A 19,868-nucleotide genomic window follows, 5' to 3' on the forward strand; every position below is an offset into this window, starting at 1 on the left:
CTTTTAACTTTGTTTCGTCAGATTTAACAGGAACTCATCTGAAGATCAGCCTCCTCCCTGTACGGGGAAAATTCCTATCAAGTCTCCACCTGTCCTGCTTCAGGTGAAGCCCCGCCTCCTTCCAGGAATCACCTGTGTGTCTGTGTTTAGTGTGCAGCTGTGCAGCTTGTTGTTGGTGTGTGAAGAAGCTGTAAGTTTGCTCTGTTTCCTCCTTTAACAGTTTGTCTTTAGGAACTTTATGAGCAGATCAGGAAGTGAGACGTTTGTATTTACATAAAATAAAACCAATGAGATGATTTGATGATTGGCTGAATCCACTCTGGTTATCAGTCAGTAACTCTGCACTCAAACATTTGTCTTTGATAAACAGTTTAAAACGATCTGAATGAAACTTTGGATCCAACATCACTGGTGGAACAATGATCGTCCCTTTAACTGGAAACAGATGAAACCAGTTTGTTCTTCAGAAGCCGACATTCAGGTTTTACTGAGTGACGTCAAAACAACATGAAGCTGCTCCAGCTCAGTTCAGGGTCACTGCAAACAGAGATAATCAGAAGTAAATACAGACTCTCTCACACACCATCAATATTTAAGGATGTTTTCACTGCGGTTTAAATCCTACATATACTTGATGTTGATGCAGGAGTAAAGCCTCTCAGAATCAAACACATTTAAGCCTCTGTGACTCAGGACTGTGTGAAGTGCACAATCGAACACTTTTTAATCTGTTTCAAGTTAAACACAATGAAGTGTTCAAAGGAAAAACATGTTACTATGTGAATCCTGCTTGATGGACCAGAGCAGAGCCTCCCTCTGTGCTCTGTTCATCACTCTGTCAGTCTGAGTTATTCATGAAGCACAAGGAGCTGATGATAAGCTGGTTAATGTTGGCACACACACACACTGTGACACTGTCAGACATGAGGAAGTGTGCAGGTAAACTCTGCTCAGAAATGACAATGAGGAGGTACACAGACTGATGGAGCTCATAGAGTGAGACGTTTATTTTACATGAAGTAAACCTGATGTATGATCTGATCTGTAGATCAAACTGATGTGTTTAATAACCTGTTGTTTAGGGCTGGGCGATATGGCCTCAAATCCATATCACGATATATTCTTCTGTATAACATATTTTCCACACTTAAAATCCTTTAATTTCCTCAAAAATCGAGAGTGTGCCTTATGTATGAATTCTGGTTGTGCTTACTGACCTCGAACCGATTTTGGCTGCAGAAATCTGTTAAAAATGTTTTAGTACAACTTTGGTAAGCAGCACTGCTTGATGGATCGTCAGAGCATTACGGCTGCCGTAGGGAGGAGCTTCACGGAGTAATCTGGGTCCTAAACTCCGACAGCTTCAGGTACCAAAGTCAAACGAACACAAAGAGTTAAAAATGGTCTAAATTCTTTCATCTTTAATTAAATCATCAGCGTTGCTGCTTTACCAGGTGTAACAATTAAGTTTAACATCCAGGTAGGGCTGCTCAATTAATGGAATTTTAATCTCGATTACGATCTGGGCTTTCAACGATCATTAAAAATGACTGAGCCGATTATTAGCCCCTCCCTCGTGCTTTACTCTCGCGCTGCTCCGTGTGGCAAATCAAGCGCACCTCTCTGCATTTCGAACACGTGTCACAACAATTAAGAGCAGCGGCCTCCAACCTTTTTTGCTCCACGGACCAGTTTATGCCGGACAATATTTTCACGGGCCGGCCTTTAAGGTGTCGCGGATAAATACAACAAAATAAAACTAGTGCCGGTACCGAAAAAAAGAAAATTTATTCATAACACACGTGAAAAGACCCAGGAAAACCAAGTCAACGATAAAAACGATAACAAAATAACATGGAAAACCGATAAAAACCCTGAAAACTATACATTTCACACCTGAGCCTCAACTCTCGCGGCCCGGTACCAAACGACTCACCGACCGGGACCGGTCCGAGGCCCGGGGGTTGGGGACCGCTGATTAAGAGGACCCGAGGGAAGCTTGGAAAGCTAAACAGAAGTTATTTGGAGAGGAGAGTGACTGCCGTTGGTTGAAAAGAGGTAAAAAAACTTCAGTGGTTTGGAAACATGGGTTCAGTCAGACGTGGATCAAGTAGACTGTGTGTAAACTTTGCTACGGTGTCGTAGCTGCACCACAGAGCAACACTGCAAAGTTCACTAAACATAGATGTTTACATTTTTCATTTATTTTTTTATATTGCAAACATTTGCACTGTTATCAGTATTTGCACACTATTTAATATTATTTTTTGACAACCTTTAAAGTCATTATTCAACACATTGTTATTGTTAAATAAATATTGTCAAATAATCGAGATCTCAATTTCAATGAAAATAACCGTGATTATCATTTTTGCCATAATCGAGCAGCCCTACATCCAGGCATCCATGAAAACAGAATTTATTAAATTTAACGGAGTTAGAAGTTAACAGGAAGTTAGCTCGCTAGTTTCCACCTAAACATTTCATAGCATATTCTGACTGAGAGATTTTTGAAACTAATTCAAACGTACAGCTCTGCTATCACTTCCAACATAAATGAAGACTAAACAGCAGTGGCGTTTGCAGGGTTACTGAAGTTGGACTACCTGGTATATAATGTTGTGCTACATGACTGCTAGCGACACAGCTATGTTAGCATAACATTAGCACAGTGAAGCTGGAGGATGAATGCTAACTTTTTGGCTTTCGCCATATTTCAATAGTGCTTCATCTCTTTGCTATGACTGTCGCCCGCCATAATTGCAGATGATAATTGTTGTAGCTGCTGCGATGCTTTCGACCAAAACAGGCGCAGCTTGATGACATCATCAACATGCGGTATAGTCACAATCTCTATCGTTGGCCAAATTTATATCGTTTCTATCGTATATCGTTTCTATGGCCCACCCCTACTGTTGTTACTGTTGATCAGCTGAGATCAGCTGTGCTACAAACTGGAACTCTGCTGAACTGGATTTACTCGTTTCGTGAACTTTTAAGAACGAATGCTTCCTTGGCTGAAAGCAGTGAACATAATTTAAAAAACAGCTTTACTTGCACATAAATCTGTCAGTAAAGTCTGGATAATAAATTCTGGTGGTGTTATTGGTTCTCTTGGTCAGCTTGGTGTTGGTTTGGCTCCTGCATAAAACAGTTTGCTCTCATATTTGACACTGACAGGAACAAAGAGTAAAAAACACGACAACCAAACTAAAAAAGAGAGACGAGTTAAAGCAGAAGATATTTTGTGTGTCAGAACATGTGATCCTCACCAAGACAGGCAGAGAAAAGCTCTGATTATTGTTGCTGAACTGTGATGGTGAACAGTCTCCTCTGTTGATCCCAGTGTGACTGAAGTCCGTGTGATGAGTGAGGACTGAGCCTGTGTTGGTCGATCGTCTCTAAACAGGATGTGAAGCATCAGTTCAGTCGTATTAAAGCCCTGAATAAACAGTCCTTCTGGATCCACTGTCTGTGTTTGGCTCCTCATCTTCAAAGACTCAACACAAGATGTTGGTCACATCAACATAAAACACAGGATTTGCTGCAGATGTTGAAGTGTGTTCTCCATATGAGAGAAGCTGCTGATCGTGTTTGTATGTTAGTACCTGTAGGATCGATGAACAGCTCTGACTCAGTTCACTAACCAGGCTCAGGGGAATAACTGGGATATTTCCCCAACAGAGACGTCCTGCTGGGATAGTTTTCCTGCTCTACACTCTGGTGTTTCTGCTCAAAGAACAACAAAATGAATTTCCATGAGCCTACAGATCGTGGACTTCTTTGAGAAACTTAAAGAAGACGCTTTTCTTTCCTTAGATTGAACTTAAACAAAGGATTTGAGGAGAAGAAAAGCTTTTAAAGAGAAATTAAACATATTAATAAATATTCTGTTTATTTTACGTTATTTAGGTGTTTAGGTTATTTTTCTGTAACACGTCTGCTCTCGAGTCGTTATCAACAGTGTATCAATGCATTCCTGTGGGTGGAGACAGAAACACACACCCAAAAAGAGCTCAGAGCAAGAATAAAAGAGGAGGAGACAGGATCAGAGTGGGACAGTGGAGCTTGTTGTTGGTGTCTCTGTGTGAAGAAACTGTAAGTTTGCTTTGTTTCCTCCTTTAACAGTTTGTTTGTTTCTGTGATGTTTGGACCTGATGTCCTCCATCACACCGACACTCTCTCTCCCCTCTGTTCCATATGTGACAGAGGGGAGAGAGTCTCTCACTCAGAGAACCAAGGTTACAATGTAACCACACGTTCAGCTCTTGTGTTTGAATCCTCATGATTATAGATTATTGATTGGCTGGAATCAAACAGTTTGAAGAACATTTATTCGTGTGGCAGTTTCAGCTGCTGCTCACAAATCTGATAACAGGAACAAGTTAGTTCCACGAGGAAGACGTTCGTCTGGGCGCGTTGGCCTCGTCGGTCATGTGACCGTGTTACTGTTCGGGCTCAAACTGATACGAGTGGTTTAGCAGGTGTGACAGGACGATGCTGCACAGCCTCATTGTTCAGGTGTGAGTCAGACTCTGAGTCTTTATACAGTCCTGTTTAACAACATGTTGTTCCTGTTGATGTGTCACAGAGATCAGCTGTGCTAAACTCTGCTGCGTGCAGCTACTAGTTTCTCTAGTTTGGTGATGGAAACGTCGATGAGACTGTTTCCATCACCAAACATCACGAGGAACACCTCTGAGTCTGACTCTGACTCTGTGCATAAAACCACAAATATCCCTTCATGTCTGTTCATCTGATTCTGTAATGTGAGAAACTTTGATGTCTGAATTTTGAATCATTAATCATTAAAGTCCAGACTCGTAATTCTTAGAGGTTGGACTCAGCAGACGCTCCATAACACAACATCATCACAGTCCTTCAGTTATGATTTCATATGATTGAGTTTTGAGTGTTACAGTGATGTGTTTTCATGTTGTTGCAGGTCTCTGAGTGTGAAACCTGTCAGTTAAAACGAAGATCTTTCACTTCATTTCCCTCACTGCGTTTCTAGACCTGATTTTCTGATTTTCATGCGCTCACTTCCTGTGTTGTGACAAGTTAATTATCCTGAGCGCGCACTGGGCAGGGAGACTCCGCCTCCATTAAAACAAACTAGATGTGGAAGTAGTGACGTTTTAGTTTAGTGCAGACGTGAGAGATGAGTGTCGTTACATTACTGTTCATTTTCTGTTACAGCGTTTATTGTCCACACGTGTGATCAGACAGGATTATTTCAACAATCTCATGTTTATTTTATCCTCCTGTAACTTTATGAAGAGCTAAACCTTCACCACTAGTTAGTCCTCATAAGAACTGTTTGTGAGCTAAGAATCAACAATGACAAAGACTGTGAGTGTCATGCAGTGAGTCCTCAGAATTAGGCTGATTTTTAAGTTTTGTGTCAATCAAAGCTAGAAGCTGGTGTAGCGTTGAGCTTTATTGTTGATTAATTAAAAAAATATATGTAAAAGAAAAAAGGACTAGATGTGTTTTCTGTCTTTAGAAAAAGGTAAAATTGGTTATATTTTGTTGGGCTAATTCTGACCAATCGTGACAGTCCAGAACTTTTCCCTGCTGCTGTATCCTGTAACAATCAGTGTTGGGACTAACGTGTTCGTAAATAACGCGTTAGGTGTGATGATAACGCCAACTGATTTTAGTTTTATGATTCCTGGCTCCCATCTATGAGGTTTCTCATGTTTGTAAAAGTTACCTCATCATCCTCAGAGTCATCCTCCTCAACTGGCTGCTACTTTATGAAAACCATGTGTAACACCTGCACATGTGTTTGAAAAAACAAACGCTTTGATTTTGACACCCCAAGAAAATCTTCCTAGATCTGCACGTGTTCAGAGTAAGAGCAGAATAAACAGCAGCAGAAGCTGATTGATGAACAGCTGAATGACATATCAGCTGTAGCTGCAGCATCTGCACAGAGTTTGATTGGCTAACGCTGATTTGTTTGTTTTTTTAAACAGGACAGCAGAGAGAGAGAGGAGGAGATGAAGAGTGCAGCAGATTGATGAGACAGTGAAGAAGAGGTGAGCATCTGACAGAGCAGAGCCAGTTTAAAGGAGCCTCACAAGCTCACACATGACAGCTTCATCAACATGGAGCTCTGAGTGTTTATTAAAGGATCATTGGACGCTCTGACACAGCTGACTGCAGCCTTTAGCTGTGAGCACACAGTGTCTCACATTTACATTCACTTCCCTGTCAAACTCAGTAACTTTAAACAGCTGCTGTTATCAGGTGAAGATAGCAAAGCTTTCAGGGCTGAGCCCCAGTGTTTCAGGATAATGGCCCCAGAGACCACAGTCACATATGTGGGGAAGGATTTTAAGTTTAAAACTTCCTTTAAGCATTAACAGCAGAGACGCACAAAGTCGCAGACAGGGAACAAAGTATTTTAGGTTTGTATTGTCAGATTATTTAATCATTATACTGAACAAATATGTGAAAAAGTAAAAACCTCTATTATGATGAGGTTATCACTACATTCACATGTCATCGATGTGTTCTTTCACACAGATCAGTTTCAGTGTGTGTGGCCCGTACACTAAACCATGACACAAATTCATATGATGTGACACCCAGACTGTGTTCACTGTTTCTTTTGGTAAAATCATCTTCTCGTGTTTTTATAGAAAGATGATGGAAGAACCTAAAGAACAGCCAGCCAAAGCAGCTCCATCAGCAGGTAGGAGATCAGTGCTTTGTATGATGAGACGTATGGATGTATAGACTTCAGGCAGATTCTTTTTTGTAACTGTGATAAGTACATGAAATTCACGAGTTGTAACCTGTCCTAATCTTTGCCTTAATCTTTCTGTGGGACATTAATATAACATGAGAACTTCCAGTCTAAGGAGTTTGGCAGAGAAACAACTGGACTTTTTTGTACTTTGAACCCACATATGAGGTTAAAACGATGCCACCTTAAAATGAAACTGAAGAAATATTGAAACTGAAACAAATGTATTGAAAGTGAAATGATAGTGAAAAAACATAAATATAGAAATTTAAAGAAAAACTCACTGTTCATGTGGTTTTCACACTTACATCGTTTTTTTCCACGTACAGTTATTTTTTCAGCTTCAATTAGTTGGCACTGCTTCGGCATCTGAGGGTGCGCTTGAGGGGCGGGGCTTCAGAGCCACATATATGAGCCACATATGTTTGCGCACATTATATTGCTGACCAGTGACTGTAGAAATCATGGACGACCTAATATCTGCAGCAGCCGCAGTCATGAAGAAACTTGCGTATCTCTGAACGGCACATAGAGCGGGGACGCTGAGAGGAGGTCCAGCGTTTACCGACTGTTTCAAACTGACAGACTCAGGTGTTCTTCAGTGTCTGCCTGACAGAAGGACCTGAGAGCCGCCACAATATTTTTGGTAAGTGAAAGGTGTTTGTAAGCTAATCTGTAGCTAACATCCTTAGCTAGCTAGCTAAGATGGGCACTCGGCTATCAGCAAAACTTGTTTTGTAAAGTTTGTTTAGCTAACCCGTGCAGGTGAACGAAATGAGCAGAAACGCACCGGGGCTGCTCAGTCAGTAACTAACCACAGTTACTGTACTTTTATTATGAGTATTACACTGTAAGAGCAACAGGCTGCACTCTGCTGCAGCTCCTGTGCAGAGCTGATTATTCAATATGTGCAAACAGCAGCATGTTTTCACTCTTTTGCCACATCTGTAAGGATATTAACACATATTTTAAAAAAGGCTTGCACTTTAGTAACCCCTCATTAATCATTAATTACAGATTAAATAGCAAAGCCTTATATTTATGTACTCAAACCAAATACTTCTGCTTGGCAGCTTAAGTTAAAATGTGTGTTTCATTTTTCCTCGGATTACATTTTTAGCACTGACTCTGTGTATTGTTTTTACTAAGTTTGTTTCAAATATTCAGGTTAAATAAAACAGTCTGAATCATTCTTATTGAGGTAAGTTCACAAAGTTACATGTGCAGTACAGCTTACATCCTTTGAGAGGGAAAAAAGCATTAATATTTGTTATGATACCTCTGTATGTTGGTGACCACGGTGCAGCAGCAGACTGAACCAGGACTGAAACCTGCTCCGTCTGCTCATGTATGCAGATTCACATTCACAAAGCACCAACAACTCAAAGGTTAACATTATATTGGAAAATCTGTTGGTATATACGGCTTTAAGAAATAAACAGCTCGTATGTGAGCAGAGCTGAAGAACTAAAGAAATGTAAGAGAAGAACTTCAGATCCTGGGTGTGTGAGGACAGAAGGATCAGCTCTATTTCAGATTTGAGATAAACTTTATATTTCAGTTTGTGATGGTTCTGTTCTCTTTGTGATTACAGGAGCTGATTCAGACCTCAACACCACCCAGTGACAGCAGACAGATCATCCAACATGTTCACATGTTAACTGCAGAATGAACTGATGCAAACAGTACAAAGGTTAAAGCACCACATGTGCTGTAGTGAAAGCTGCAGCTGTTTTATGGTTAAAAACAAAGTCAAAAGGATTAATCACCCATGTATCATATGAATGTTGGGTTTTTCTCTGTATCTGTTATTGTACGATCTACTGTACAATATAAAGCACCTTCAGGTGACTGTTGTTGTGATTTGGCGCTATATGAATAAAATTGAATTAAATTGAAATGTAACTGTGTCACTATATATCAGCATTAACAGGACCTCAGCTTGGTGTTTCACAAAGCTGCTGATCTCAGACCTGCACAGCTTCCGTTTTAAACACTGAATGTACTCAGCTGCATGAAGAGCACGTTTGAGTTTCTCTGACACAATTAAATAAAAACTGATGAAGGTCAAAGGTCGTCACTTGTATGTCGAACTACAGACTTGTCATCTGGAATTCTTTCACAGTTTGCAAATTTGCAAATAGTGTGTTATTTACCATTAAGTGATTCAGAGTCATTCATACCAGAGTAACCAGAGAGGATCATATATTTTTAAATATATAACTATCCACAGGACTGAATATAATATCTCTAAGTAAAAGTCCAGAGACTCTGAGGATTATCCAAGTATTTATAACATTACACAAAGCAAAGTTCTCCATCACACAACGCTCAAAAAGAGATTTCTACGCAGAGTATGCATCATTCTCAGACTCCTCTCATACTGCCAATAAACTCTTCCAGCTCCTCCTCCCCTCCAGGAGGCGCTACAGGAGCCTTCAGACTAAAACCAGCAGGTTTAGGAACAGCTTCTTCCCCACAGCTGTCACCCTACTGAACTCAGTCCCCGCTGAGCCTTTCCATCCACACTCACCTAACCCTTCTACACTCCTCCCCCCAGTGACCATGATCCTTTCATTATCAACATTCACCACGTTGGTTACTGCTGTAGTTTTAGGACACTGACATGGTGTAGTCTCTGTTATAGTGCCTACACTGTTATAGTCTGTTCAGAGAGCTACGCTTCCACTACTGTAGATATTTTCATAGCACTCTGTAGATCTGTTTACCTCACAGTGCTTCATCTTTATATATGTATATTTGTTCATAGTATACCTGTATACTTGCCCGTCTGCAGAGGTGGGTAGTAACGAGTTACATTTACTCCGTTATATTTACTTGAGTAAGTTTTTGGAAAAAAAATTTACTTTTAAAGTACCCTTTTTGCACGATACTTTTTACTTTTACTTGAGTACATTTGTGAAGAAGAAACGGTACTTTTACTCTGCTACATTTCCAAAATTTGACTCGTTACTTTTTAAAAAATAATTAGTTTAACACATTAGATAACATGCCGCCAGTGGAGTTTGCGGTAACTTTTTTACCAATCAGATGTGGCCATGCAGTCACATGACCAGCTTGAAACTGTGGCGGGCAGAGCGGCCCAAGCGTTTCAAAGTAGCGGACGCACGGAAAGAAGACACACATGAAAACATGGCAAAGCCAGTTGTCTACGCTAGAGCTGAAGAGGATGAACAGCATTTTCCTCACATACAAAGAATGTTTCGCTTAAAGGCAAGGCAAGGCAAGGCAAATTTATTTGTATAGCACAATTCAACAACAAGGTGATTCAAAGTGCTTTACAGAGACATTAGAAACCAAAACAAATAAAAAGCATGATTTAAAATTGATTAAAACAAGCAAACAAACAAACAAACAAACAAAACAGTATATAAAATCAAAACAGATCAGAACAGTAGATAAAATCAGTAGTTAATGTAAGTTTTGAAATTTAAGCTTAAAGTGTGGATTTGGTGCTTTATTCAAATGCAGCTGAGAACAGGTGAGTCTTCAACCTGGATTTAAATAAACTGAGTGTTTCAGCTGATCTGAGGCTTTCTGGGAGTTTGTTCCAGATATAAGGAGCATAAAAGCTGAATGCAGCTTCTCCGTGTCTGGTTCTGACTCTGGGAACTGATAAAAGACCGGATCCAGATGACCTGAGGGATCTGGAAGGTTCATACTGGGTCAGGAGGTCACTGATGTATTTTGGTCCTAAACCATTCAGAGCTTTATAGACCAGCATCAGAACTTTAAAGTCTATCCTCTGATGGACAGGCAGCCAGTGTAAAGACCTCAGAGCTGGACTGATGTGGTCCACTTTTTTGGTCTTAGTGAGGACTCGAGCAGCAGAGTTCTGAATGAGCTGTAGTTGTCTGACTGATTTTTTAGGTAGACCTGTAAAGATGCTGTTACAGTAATCAAGCCTACTAAAGATGAATGCATGGACTAGTTTTTCCAGGTCCTGTTGAGACATCAGATCTTTTATCCTTGAAATATTCTTGAGGTGATAGTAAGCTGACTTTGTTATTGTCTTAATGTGTTTTTCTAAGTTTAGGTCTGCATCCATCACTACACCCAAATTTCTCGCCTGGTTTGTGGTTTTTAGATGTATAGATTGAAGTTCTCTGGTGACCTGTAATCGTTTTTCTTTGGCGCCAAAGACTATTACCTCAGTTTGTTTTTGTTTAGCTGGAGAAAATTGTACGGGGCCTTGGTCTCCTGGTGACATTGTGATATATATTTGTGTGTCATCTGCATAGCTACGACAGTTTATTTTGTTGTTCTTTATAATCTGTGCCAGTGGGAACATGTAAATGTTAAACAGAAAGGGTCCCAAGATGGAACCTTGGGGAACTCCACATGTGATACTTGTCTGCTCAGATGTGAAGTTACCTATTGATACAAAGTATTTCCTGTTTTCTAAGTATGTTTTGAACCAGTTTAGTACAGTTCCTGAAAGACCTGCCCAGTTCTCCAGTCGTTTGAGTAATATGTTGTGGTCAACTGTATCAAATGCTGCACTGAGATCCAGTAAAACTAAGACTGACATTTTTCCACTGTCTATATTCAGACATATGTCATTAAACACTTTGGTCAGAGCGGTTTCAGTGCTGTGGTTCTGTCTAAAACCTGACTGGAAGGCATCGTAGTAGTTATTCTGTTTTAAGAAGTAACTGAGCTGTTGAGAAACTGCTTTTTCAATGATCTTACTTAAAAACGGGAGATTTGAGATCGGCCTGTAGTTGTTCATTTGTGTCTTGTCAAGATTGTCCTTTTTCAGTATAGGTTTGATTACAGCAGTTTTTAGTGATTCTGGAAACACACCTGATAATAAAGAAAAGTTGACGATCTGTAACAGGTCTGACTCTAAAGTCTTTGAGACCTTTTTGAAAAAACTTGTTGGCAGGACATCTAAACAGCAAGAGGAGGAGTTCAGTTGACCTAAGATGTCCTCCAGGTCTTTGCTGTTAATAGGTTGAAACTGTTTGGATACAGTACATATCCTGGATCTGCTGTTGATGTACCAATTGCTTGTCGAATCTTTTGGATTTTGTCTGTGAAGAATTTGGCAAAGTCATTGCAGGCCATGGTCGAATGAAGTTCAGCTGCCACTGACACAGGAGGGTTTGTTAGCCTGTCAACTGTAGAAAATAAGACCCGAGCATTATGGCTGTTTTTAGTGATGATGTCAGAGAAGTAGGACCTCCTTGCATTCCTCAGTTGTAAATTATAATTGTGAAGTTTCTCTTTATAAATGTCATAATGAACCTGGAGGTTTGTTTTTCTCCATCTGCGCTCAGCTTTCCTACACTCTCTTTTTTCATTTTTCACCAGTGTGGAGTTTCTCCATGGAGACTTTTTCCTTCCAGAGATAACCTTCACCTTAATGGGAGCAATAGTGTCCATTACATTTAACATGTTAGCATTGAAGCTATTGACGAGCTCATTGACTGACCCTCTGGGCAGGTCAGGTGTTAATGGGAAGACCTGGTAAAAAATTGCACTACTGTGTTCAGTTATACACCGTTTTGTGATCACTGTTGTTGATATATTTGTGGGGGCTGAGATTTTACTTTCAAAGAAAACACAGTAATGATCAGACAGGCCCACATCAGACACAGTAACCTTTGAAATGCTCAGGCCTTTGGAGATCAGTAGGTCAAGAGTGTGTCCTCTATTATGTGTGGCCTCTGTTACATGCTGAGTCAGCCCAAAGTTGCCCAGAGTGTTACTCAGGTCTTTAGTCCCTTTGTCCTGAGGGTTGTCCACATGGATGTTAAAATCCCCAGCAATAATTACACAGTCGAAATCAACACAGATCACAGACAGCAGTTCACTGAGGTCATTAAAAAAGTCTGTGCAGTATTTGGGAGGCCTGTAAACATTAAGAAACACAACTTTGGATGGGGCCTTCAGCTGTAAAGCCACATATTCAAAAGACTGAAAACTTCCAGGAGATAGCTGCTTACATTGAAATGATTCATTAAATAAGACAGCAACCCCTCCTCCTCTCCTGCTCACCCTGGCCTCACTGATAAAACTGTAGTTAGGAGGGGTCGTCTCGATGAGAACAGCTCCACTGTTACTTTGGTCCAACCAAGTTTCAGTTAAAAACATAAAATCAAGGCTGTGCTCAGTGATTAAATCATTAATTAAAAATGTTTTCCCAGCTAAAGATCTAACGTTTAATAAAGCCAACTTAAGTGTTTTAGAGGTATTACTTGTCCCCTCGTGTTTGGGAGCAGTCTGTGGCACACAAGGTATGTTTACTATGTTTAAAGATCTTTTAGAGTGCAGCTCTCTGTGTTTTGACCAGGCCACATGTCTCCTTCTGTCACCTAAAAGTACAGAGATTTTAAAACCTTCTAGTAAACAGGGTCCCAGCTTCTCCTGGGAAAAGTCACCACTGCCATAATCCTCGCAGCCCGGACCCTAAACACATCAGACTGTGGAGACAAAGCATGAAGGTGGTAAGGAGGAACTAAGGGGGGCGAGGCTGGGCAATGTGACTTCGATTGCTCTGATGAGGGCGGGGCTCGATGGCGAACCTTTGGCCGCTCTGGTGGGGGGTTTATGGGGGACAAAAAGGGATTGGGACGGGGGGTAGATCTGAGCCCAGCATTGACCCGCTCCATCATCTCCTCAGTGAATTTCAGGTGTGGGGAGGAGGGAGAAAGGGAGGGGGAGGAGGGTGATGGCCTGTCAGGGGTTTGGGGGACTGGGGAAGATCGTGGTCCCTGGTCCTGGTCGTTGGTGTTGTTGAGAGAGTTGGAGGCAAATAGGGACCCCTCTTCTTGCCTCAGATGTCTCTCCTTTCTGAGGCTCTTCCCGGGTGGGGGCAGATGGAGCTCCTCCTCAAGGTTTCTGCTGGGCTTTGTCTGTTCTTGGAGTACTGTTTGTTCCTCTTTATGAGATAACTCCTCGTTTATCTCAGCCTTGGCACCAAGCACATATGGATGACGTATGGAATAAAACAAGTTGGAGGTGAACAGTTTCACCCCTGACTTGTTAAAATTAAATCCATTTGCTTTAAACAGATGCCTGCGTTCCCAAAAAATATTAAAGTTGTCGATAAAATGCACTGAGTGGTCAGCACATGCTGATATAAGCCATTTATTCAGTGTAAACAACCTGCTGAATCTCTCGTCTCCTCCTCTGACCGGCGGTACAGGTCCACTGATGAATACAGCTGCATTCAGAGAGTTTACAGTATTTAATAATCCAGTAAAGTCCCGTTTCAGAACCTCCGACTGTTGTTTGGACACATCGTTTGACCCTGTATGCAGAACAATGTTTGTCACAGTTGGATATTCATCTGCAATTTGAAGAATTCTCTCCTTCAGGTTGTTGACCATATCCTTAGGAAAGCAGAGGACTTTAGTGTTCTTACCGCACATCCTTTGTACATCCTTTACGGCAGAGTCACCCACAATCAGAGTTTCAGGCCTAGCCGTTAGCTTTCCCTGTGGTCTTTTACTTTTCAACAGATTTTCAGACCTTACTTCGCTGCTTTTAGATGGATGGTTGTCCGATATAGATCCAGGGTCCTTTGATAGTGGAGCAAATCTGTTGTGCAGTTTCACATTCAGTTGTTTTGGAGGTTTGTTGTTAACCTTCCTATTCACTGTTGTCCAGTCCTGTTTCCTCTCGTATACAGGGGTAGAAGAGCTTCTCTGTCTCGTAGGAAGTGAAGGCCAGTCGGTTTCAGAGATTTCAGCTCGCTGTGCTCTGCCCGTGATACGTCCTCCGCCTTCCAGGAGACATGATTTATGTCTTGGTTTTGCACCAAGACAGTCCAAGGGGGGATTATCACTTGAGGATTTATAATAATGCACAGAGTCTACTTTCTTGGTCATGTTATCTGTGCTCCTTAGCTGTGTACTAGCTTGCTCATCGCCATTGTTTTGAATCAAAGGCAAGGTTGTTTCATTTCCACACAGTCCATTTACCTCCACGTTTACTTCTAAGCGATGAATTTTTGTCTCCAGTACTGCAATCTTCTGCAGGAGGCTGTGGTAGTCATCTGTGGATAGGGAAGGCATCTTGTTGCTAGTTAGCCTAGCGGTTAGCACCTTTCCAGGCTATTGGGGCTGTTCGGTGCCCAGACACTGTAATCAGGCTTCAGCTGTGTCTAGGCCACAGACACATGGAGCGCTGAGGATAAGGTAACTATAAAAATGTTGCTGTTTCTGTTAAGAACACTTTAGTCCTAATGATCTATAAGTGTCCAGAAGCTATCGCAGGTAAGCTCATACGGAAAAAAGGGAAAAAATCAGCATAAAAATCAATAAAAGAAGAAAAGCATTTAAGGAGCAAACAGATGACGCGTCCACACTTGCAAAAGATACCATTGGGTAAAAGCAGCACAAAAGAGCAGCTATGTCTTCAGTGAGAGCCAAAACAAACCAACTTTTCAGCGTGAAACAACTCAGTTCATGTAACCTGAGGAAACTGTAAGTTTTCTCTAAATATCTTTTAGCTGTGGTTAGCTGGATGTCAGTCTTATGTTACAGACGCTGTGTCGAGCTTGAGCTGCGAGTCGTATTTTCGGCGCTACATTGTAGTGAGATAAGTTTGTGGGTATTTTGTGCAGCTTCAGCTGTCCTTTTAACTGCTCGCTGGTTAGCTAGCGTGAGCTATAAGCTAACAGCTAGCATGGTTAATGACGCTAGAGTTCCACGCACATGCAAACAGCTCGTCTCTACTGCTTTAACTGTTAAAACAGAAGACAATACTGCAGCTGACAGGGTTTATTATGTGAAACAGCAGCTTGTTTAGTTTAAACAGTCTGCATTAAGCTGGGCAAACACTGTGCGATTTTTTTTTTTCAGTCGCGTTATTCAGCTCCTGCTCAAACTGTACAATTAAATCGCAGAGGTTAGAAGTTCATAGGTCACGATGCAGGGTCTCACACTATATGGCCTGATGCTCTGATGCGACCCGAGTGCTCAAACTGTGCCTTCATAACATGAAGCTTATCATACAAAATCTGTCCCTCGCTCTCCCTCTCTCTGTCTTACAGACACACACACCATCAACTTTGCTAAATTACTAATGAAAAACATTGACCAGGCAGCTGTGATTGAGTAGCAATGTCCATCCAACTCTTTTCATGGTTGTTGTAGTCATAATAATTTTGTGAGGCCACATTGAAAAGTGTTGGATACAGAAGTGTAGTACGGAAGCGTAGAGCCGCCACCCAGGCAAAAGAAAAATAGAGCTATGTCACATTATAACGTGAAAAGTTTATTATTATAGTATACTATTGTTCTAACAATATTAGATATAGTTCTAACAATATACTTTTCATGTTTGTACAATATACTATCATTTAGGTACAATATACCTATTACAATATACATAATTCTCACGTTCGTACTTGCACTCGTTCTTATTTTAAACTTAATCTGGAATGCAGGATATGAATGACAAGATTTTGTTTTTCATATTTTTCATTATTTTTCAGTTTCAATTTTTTCTTCGGTTTCATTTTAAGCTGGCATCATTTTAACCCTACACACCCTAAAATTTAGTATTTGTTGATGAGATGTTGAAGTGTTAATTGAACAAAGTTAGAATACAGTGGAACCCCGACTTACGAAATTAATCCGTTCCCGAGGGTCTTTCGTAAGTCGAAAATTTTCTTAAGTCGAAACAGCCATTGCACCTTTTGAGTGAGGTGATGCTGAACGATAGGCTAATTGCTAACTAGAACAACAATATGTCGTTCAAGTGGAACAGCGAAGCACGAGTACGGAAGCCAAGGGGTTGTCACATGATTCGAAGGCCTTGTGGGCATTGTAGGCTCAGCCAATCAGAGCCAGCGGATTTCGTTACACCGGCATTTTGCCGTACCATGGGCAGAAATATTGCCGTTCATTGCCTTCGTAACTTGAATTTTTTGTTAAATGGGGTATTCGTAAGTCGGGGTTCCACTGTATTTTTCACATGATTTCGACTGAGAAGCATGTTTATGTCTCTTTCTTCTTCCTGTAGAGGAGGAGCTTGCCAGGGTGCGGTCAGCCTTTGTCTGGAGGGTAACAATAGAAATCCTTAAACTGCTCCTTGAGGCCCTTGTAAGTGATGGTATCTTAAATAAGTTGGAGGAAGAATCGATACTGGAGGGGAACCCACTCAGAGCAGACAAGGCACGCAGCTTGATCGACACAGTGAGGAAAAAAGGAGACAAAGCATGCAAGATAACAATCAAGCATCTTCAGATCAAAGATCCTTCTCTTTTCTCTCAGCTGCGTTTGAACTCTGATCCATCTGCTCAACAAGGTGAGGTCATGCATCAGATACCATGAATAAAAATGGTCACCTTGCAGTTTGTTGAGATGTGAAAGTGAAACCTCAGAATTCATTGTAAGAAAAAGGAGAGGGCAAGAACGTCATTCTACGACGAATGTTTGGATTTGTTACATGCCTGCAAATGTATTTTCTAAACTACATGGAGGAATTTTGATGATCGTCATAAACGTGTGAAACTACTTAGATCTAATGTGATCTGTATTTAATTAAACACAAGTGTTCTTTACTTTTAAAAACCATGCAAACTGATTGCCTTAAAAAAGAAAAGTCAGAGTGTTTCTCTAACAAGAGGACACTCTTTAAGCATCGGTCATTTGACTTAAATGTTTAATGAAAAAAATGCCACATTTATATATAATAAAGTAAAGCACATGTTTTGTGTGGCCAGAAACGGTTTACATTGTCTTTCGCCATTGTAATATATGAGAAGAATTAATGAATCTCTCTCAGATGCGTCTTTAAATAACATAGCAGTGGGGAACGTTATGACACTTCAATGTTGTTATTTTTGGTTACAAAGTTTGGAGAAGAGGCACAGAAAGCAGAAACCTGTTTAGCCTGCACATGTTGGCATCAGGTACATATGAAAAGCTGCAAAGCAATACAGATGTGTAGGTTCAAAACATTTAATGTGGCTGTTTTCAGGAAATACATTTAGGAATTCCTGTAGCGCCTTTTTGATTTCTGGTAGAATGAGTATATTAAAAACTTGATAGGTTAAATAAAGGCCAAAGTACATCACATAGCTCCTTCAGACCAGATTTGTATTTTTCCTTCTTTTTTCCTTTTTTTGATTCAGATGCTCTTCAGAAGTGTCAGCCTAAACTTAAGTCTGTCTTGAAGAAGAAGTTCCAGTGTGTGTTTGAGGGCATCGCTAAAGCAGGAAACCCAACCCTTCTGAATCAGATCTACACAGAGCTCTACATCACAGAGGGAGGGACTGCAGAGGTCAATGAGGAACATGAGGTCAGACAGATTGAAACAGCATCCAGGAAACCACACAGACCAGAAACAACCATCAGACAAGAAGACATCTTTAAAGACTCACCCAAAAGACAATACCTGATCAGAATAGTGCTGACAAAGGGAGTGGCTGGCATTGGGAAAACGGTCTTAACACAGAAATACAGCCTGGACTGGGCTGAAGACAAAGCCAACCAGGACATCCAGTTCATATTTCCATTCACTTTCAGAGAGCTGAATGTGCTGAAAGAGGAAAAGTTCAGCTTGGTGGGACTTGTTCATCACTTCTTTACTGAAACCAAAGAAGCAGGAATCTGCAGCTTTGAAGACTTCCAGGTTGTGTTCATCTTTGATGGTCTGGATGAGTGTCGACTTCCTCTGGACTTCCACAAAACTACAATCCTAACTGACCCTAGAAAGTCCACCTCAGTGGATGTGCTGCTGATAAACCTCATCAGGGGGAAACTGCTTCCCTCTGCTCGCCTCTGGATAACCACACGACCTGCAGCAGCCAATCAGATCCCTCCTGACTGTGTCGGCATGGTGACAGAGGTCAGAGGGTTCACTGACCCACAGAAGGAGGAGTACTTCAGGAAGAGATTCAGAGATGAGGAGCAGGCCAGCAGCATCATCTCCCACATCAAGACATCACGAAGCCTCCACATCATGTGCCACATCCCAGTCTTCTGCTGGATCACTGCTACAGTTCTGGAGGATGTGCTGGAAACCAGAGAGGGAGGACAGCTGCCCAACACCCTGACTGAGATGTACATCCACTTCCTGGTGGTTCAGGCCAAAGTGAAGAAGGTCAAGTATGATGGAGGAGCTGAGACAGATGCACACTGGAGTCCAGAGAGCAGGAAGATGATGGAGTCTCTGGGGAAACTGGCTTTTGATCAGCTGCAGAAAGGAAACCTGATCTTCTATGAATCAGACCTGACAGAGTGTGGCATCGATATCAGAGCAGCCTCAGTGTACTCAGGAGTGTTCACACAGATCTTTAAAGAGGAGAGAAAACTGTACCAGAAGAAGGTGTTCTTCTTTGTTCATCTGAGTGTTCAGGAGTTTCTGGCTGCTCTTCATGTCCATCTGACCTTCAGCAACTCTGGACTCAATCTGCTGGAACAACAAACAACCCCCAAGAAGTCTGAAACAGGAGAATCTGCAGAGAAACACTTCTACCAGAGTGCTGTGAACAAGGCCTTACAGAGTCCAAATGGACACCTGGACTTGTTCCTCCGCTTCCTCCTGGGTCTTTCATTGCAGACCAATCAGACTCTCCTACGAGGTCTGCTGACACAGACAGGAAGTAACTCACAGACCAATCAGGAAACAGTCCAGTACATCAAGGAGAAGCTCAGTGAGGATCTGTCTGCAGAGAAAAGCATCAATCTGATCCACTGTCTGAATGAACTGAATGATCGTTCTCTAGTGGAGGAGATCCAACAGTCCCTGAGATCAGGAAGTCTCTCCACAGGTAAACTGTCTCCTGCTCAGTGGTCAGCTCTGGTCTTCATCTTACTGTCATCAGAAGAAGATCTGGATGTGTTTGACCTGAAGAAATACTCTGCTTCAGAGGAGGCTCTTCGGAGGCTGCTGCCAGTGGTCAAAGCCTCCAACAAAGCTCTGTGAGTAAACATGAACTCATCGCTTCATTCTTAAAATCATGGGAAATAAATCAGAGGTGCTCAGTTCAAAGAACACTACCACTTTAGAAAAATTAAAAAATAGTCACTAAAATAGTCATGATACTTTAAATATTTCTCTCCAGTAGGACATGTCAGCATTTCTGAAATATTTTTGTCTTCAACTCGAATCAAAGCACAATCCAGAT

General features: G+C 41.3%; 2 protein-coding genes across 3 annotated transcripts in view; both read left to right on the forward strand.

Annotated features, from left to right (window-relative positions):
• Positions 1-19,868, forward strand: part of LOC112433918 (protein NLRC3-like) — a 255,062-nt gene that overhangs the window by 79,726 nt on the left and 155,468 nt on the right. Inside the window, exons 1-2 of one of the 2 annotated variants that reach the window (XM_076881305.1) lie at positions 3,965-4,098; positions 5,982-6,044. The exons of the other annotated variant lie outside the window; for it this stretch is intronic. The gene's annotated coding sequence lies outside the window, so the exon portion shown is untranslated. Of the gene's footprint in view, positions 1-3,964; positions 4,099-5,981; positions 6,045-19,868 lie in introns of those variants that run through there. 2 annotated transcript variants of the gene reach the window in all.
• Positions 6,518-19,666, forward strand: LOC143416043 (protein NLRC3-like). The gene is made up of 3 exons (XM_076881406.1): positions 6,518-6,703; positions 16,757-17,041; positions 17,871-19,666. Exons 1-3 carry the CDS (start codon positions 6,655-6,657, stop codon positions 19,664-19,666), a joined length of 2,130 nt encoding a protein of 709 aa, XP_076737521.1. The 5' UTR covers positions 6,518-6,654.

This window comes from Maylandia zebra, unplaced genomic scaffold (assembly GCF_041146795.1).
Source record: "Maylandia zebra isolate NMK-2024a unplaced genomic scaffold, Mzebra_GT3a scaffold11, whole genome shotgun sequence".
NCBI classification, from domain to species: Eukaryota; Metazoa; Chordata; class Actinopteri; order Cichliformes; family Cichlidae; genus Maylandia; species Maylandia zebra.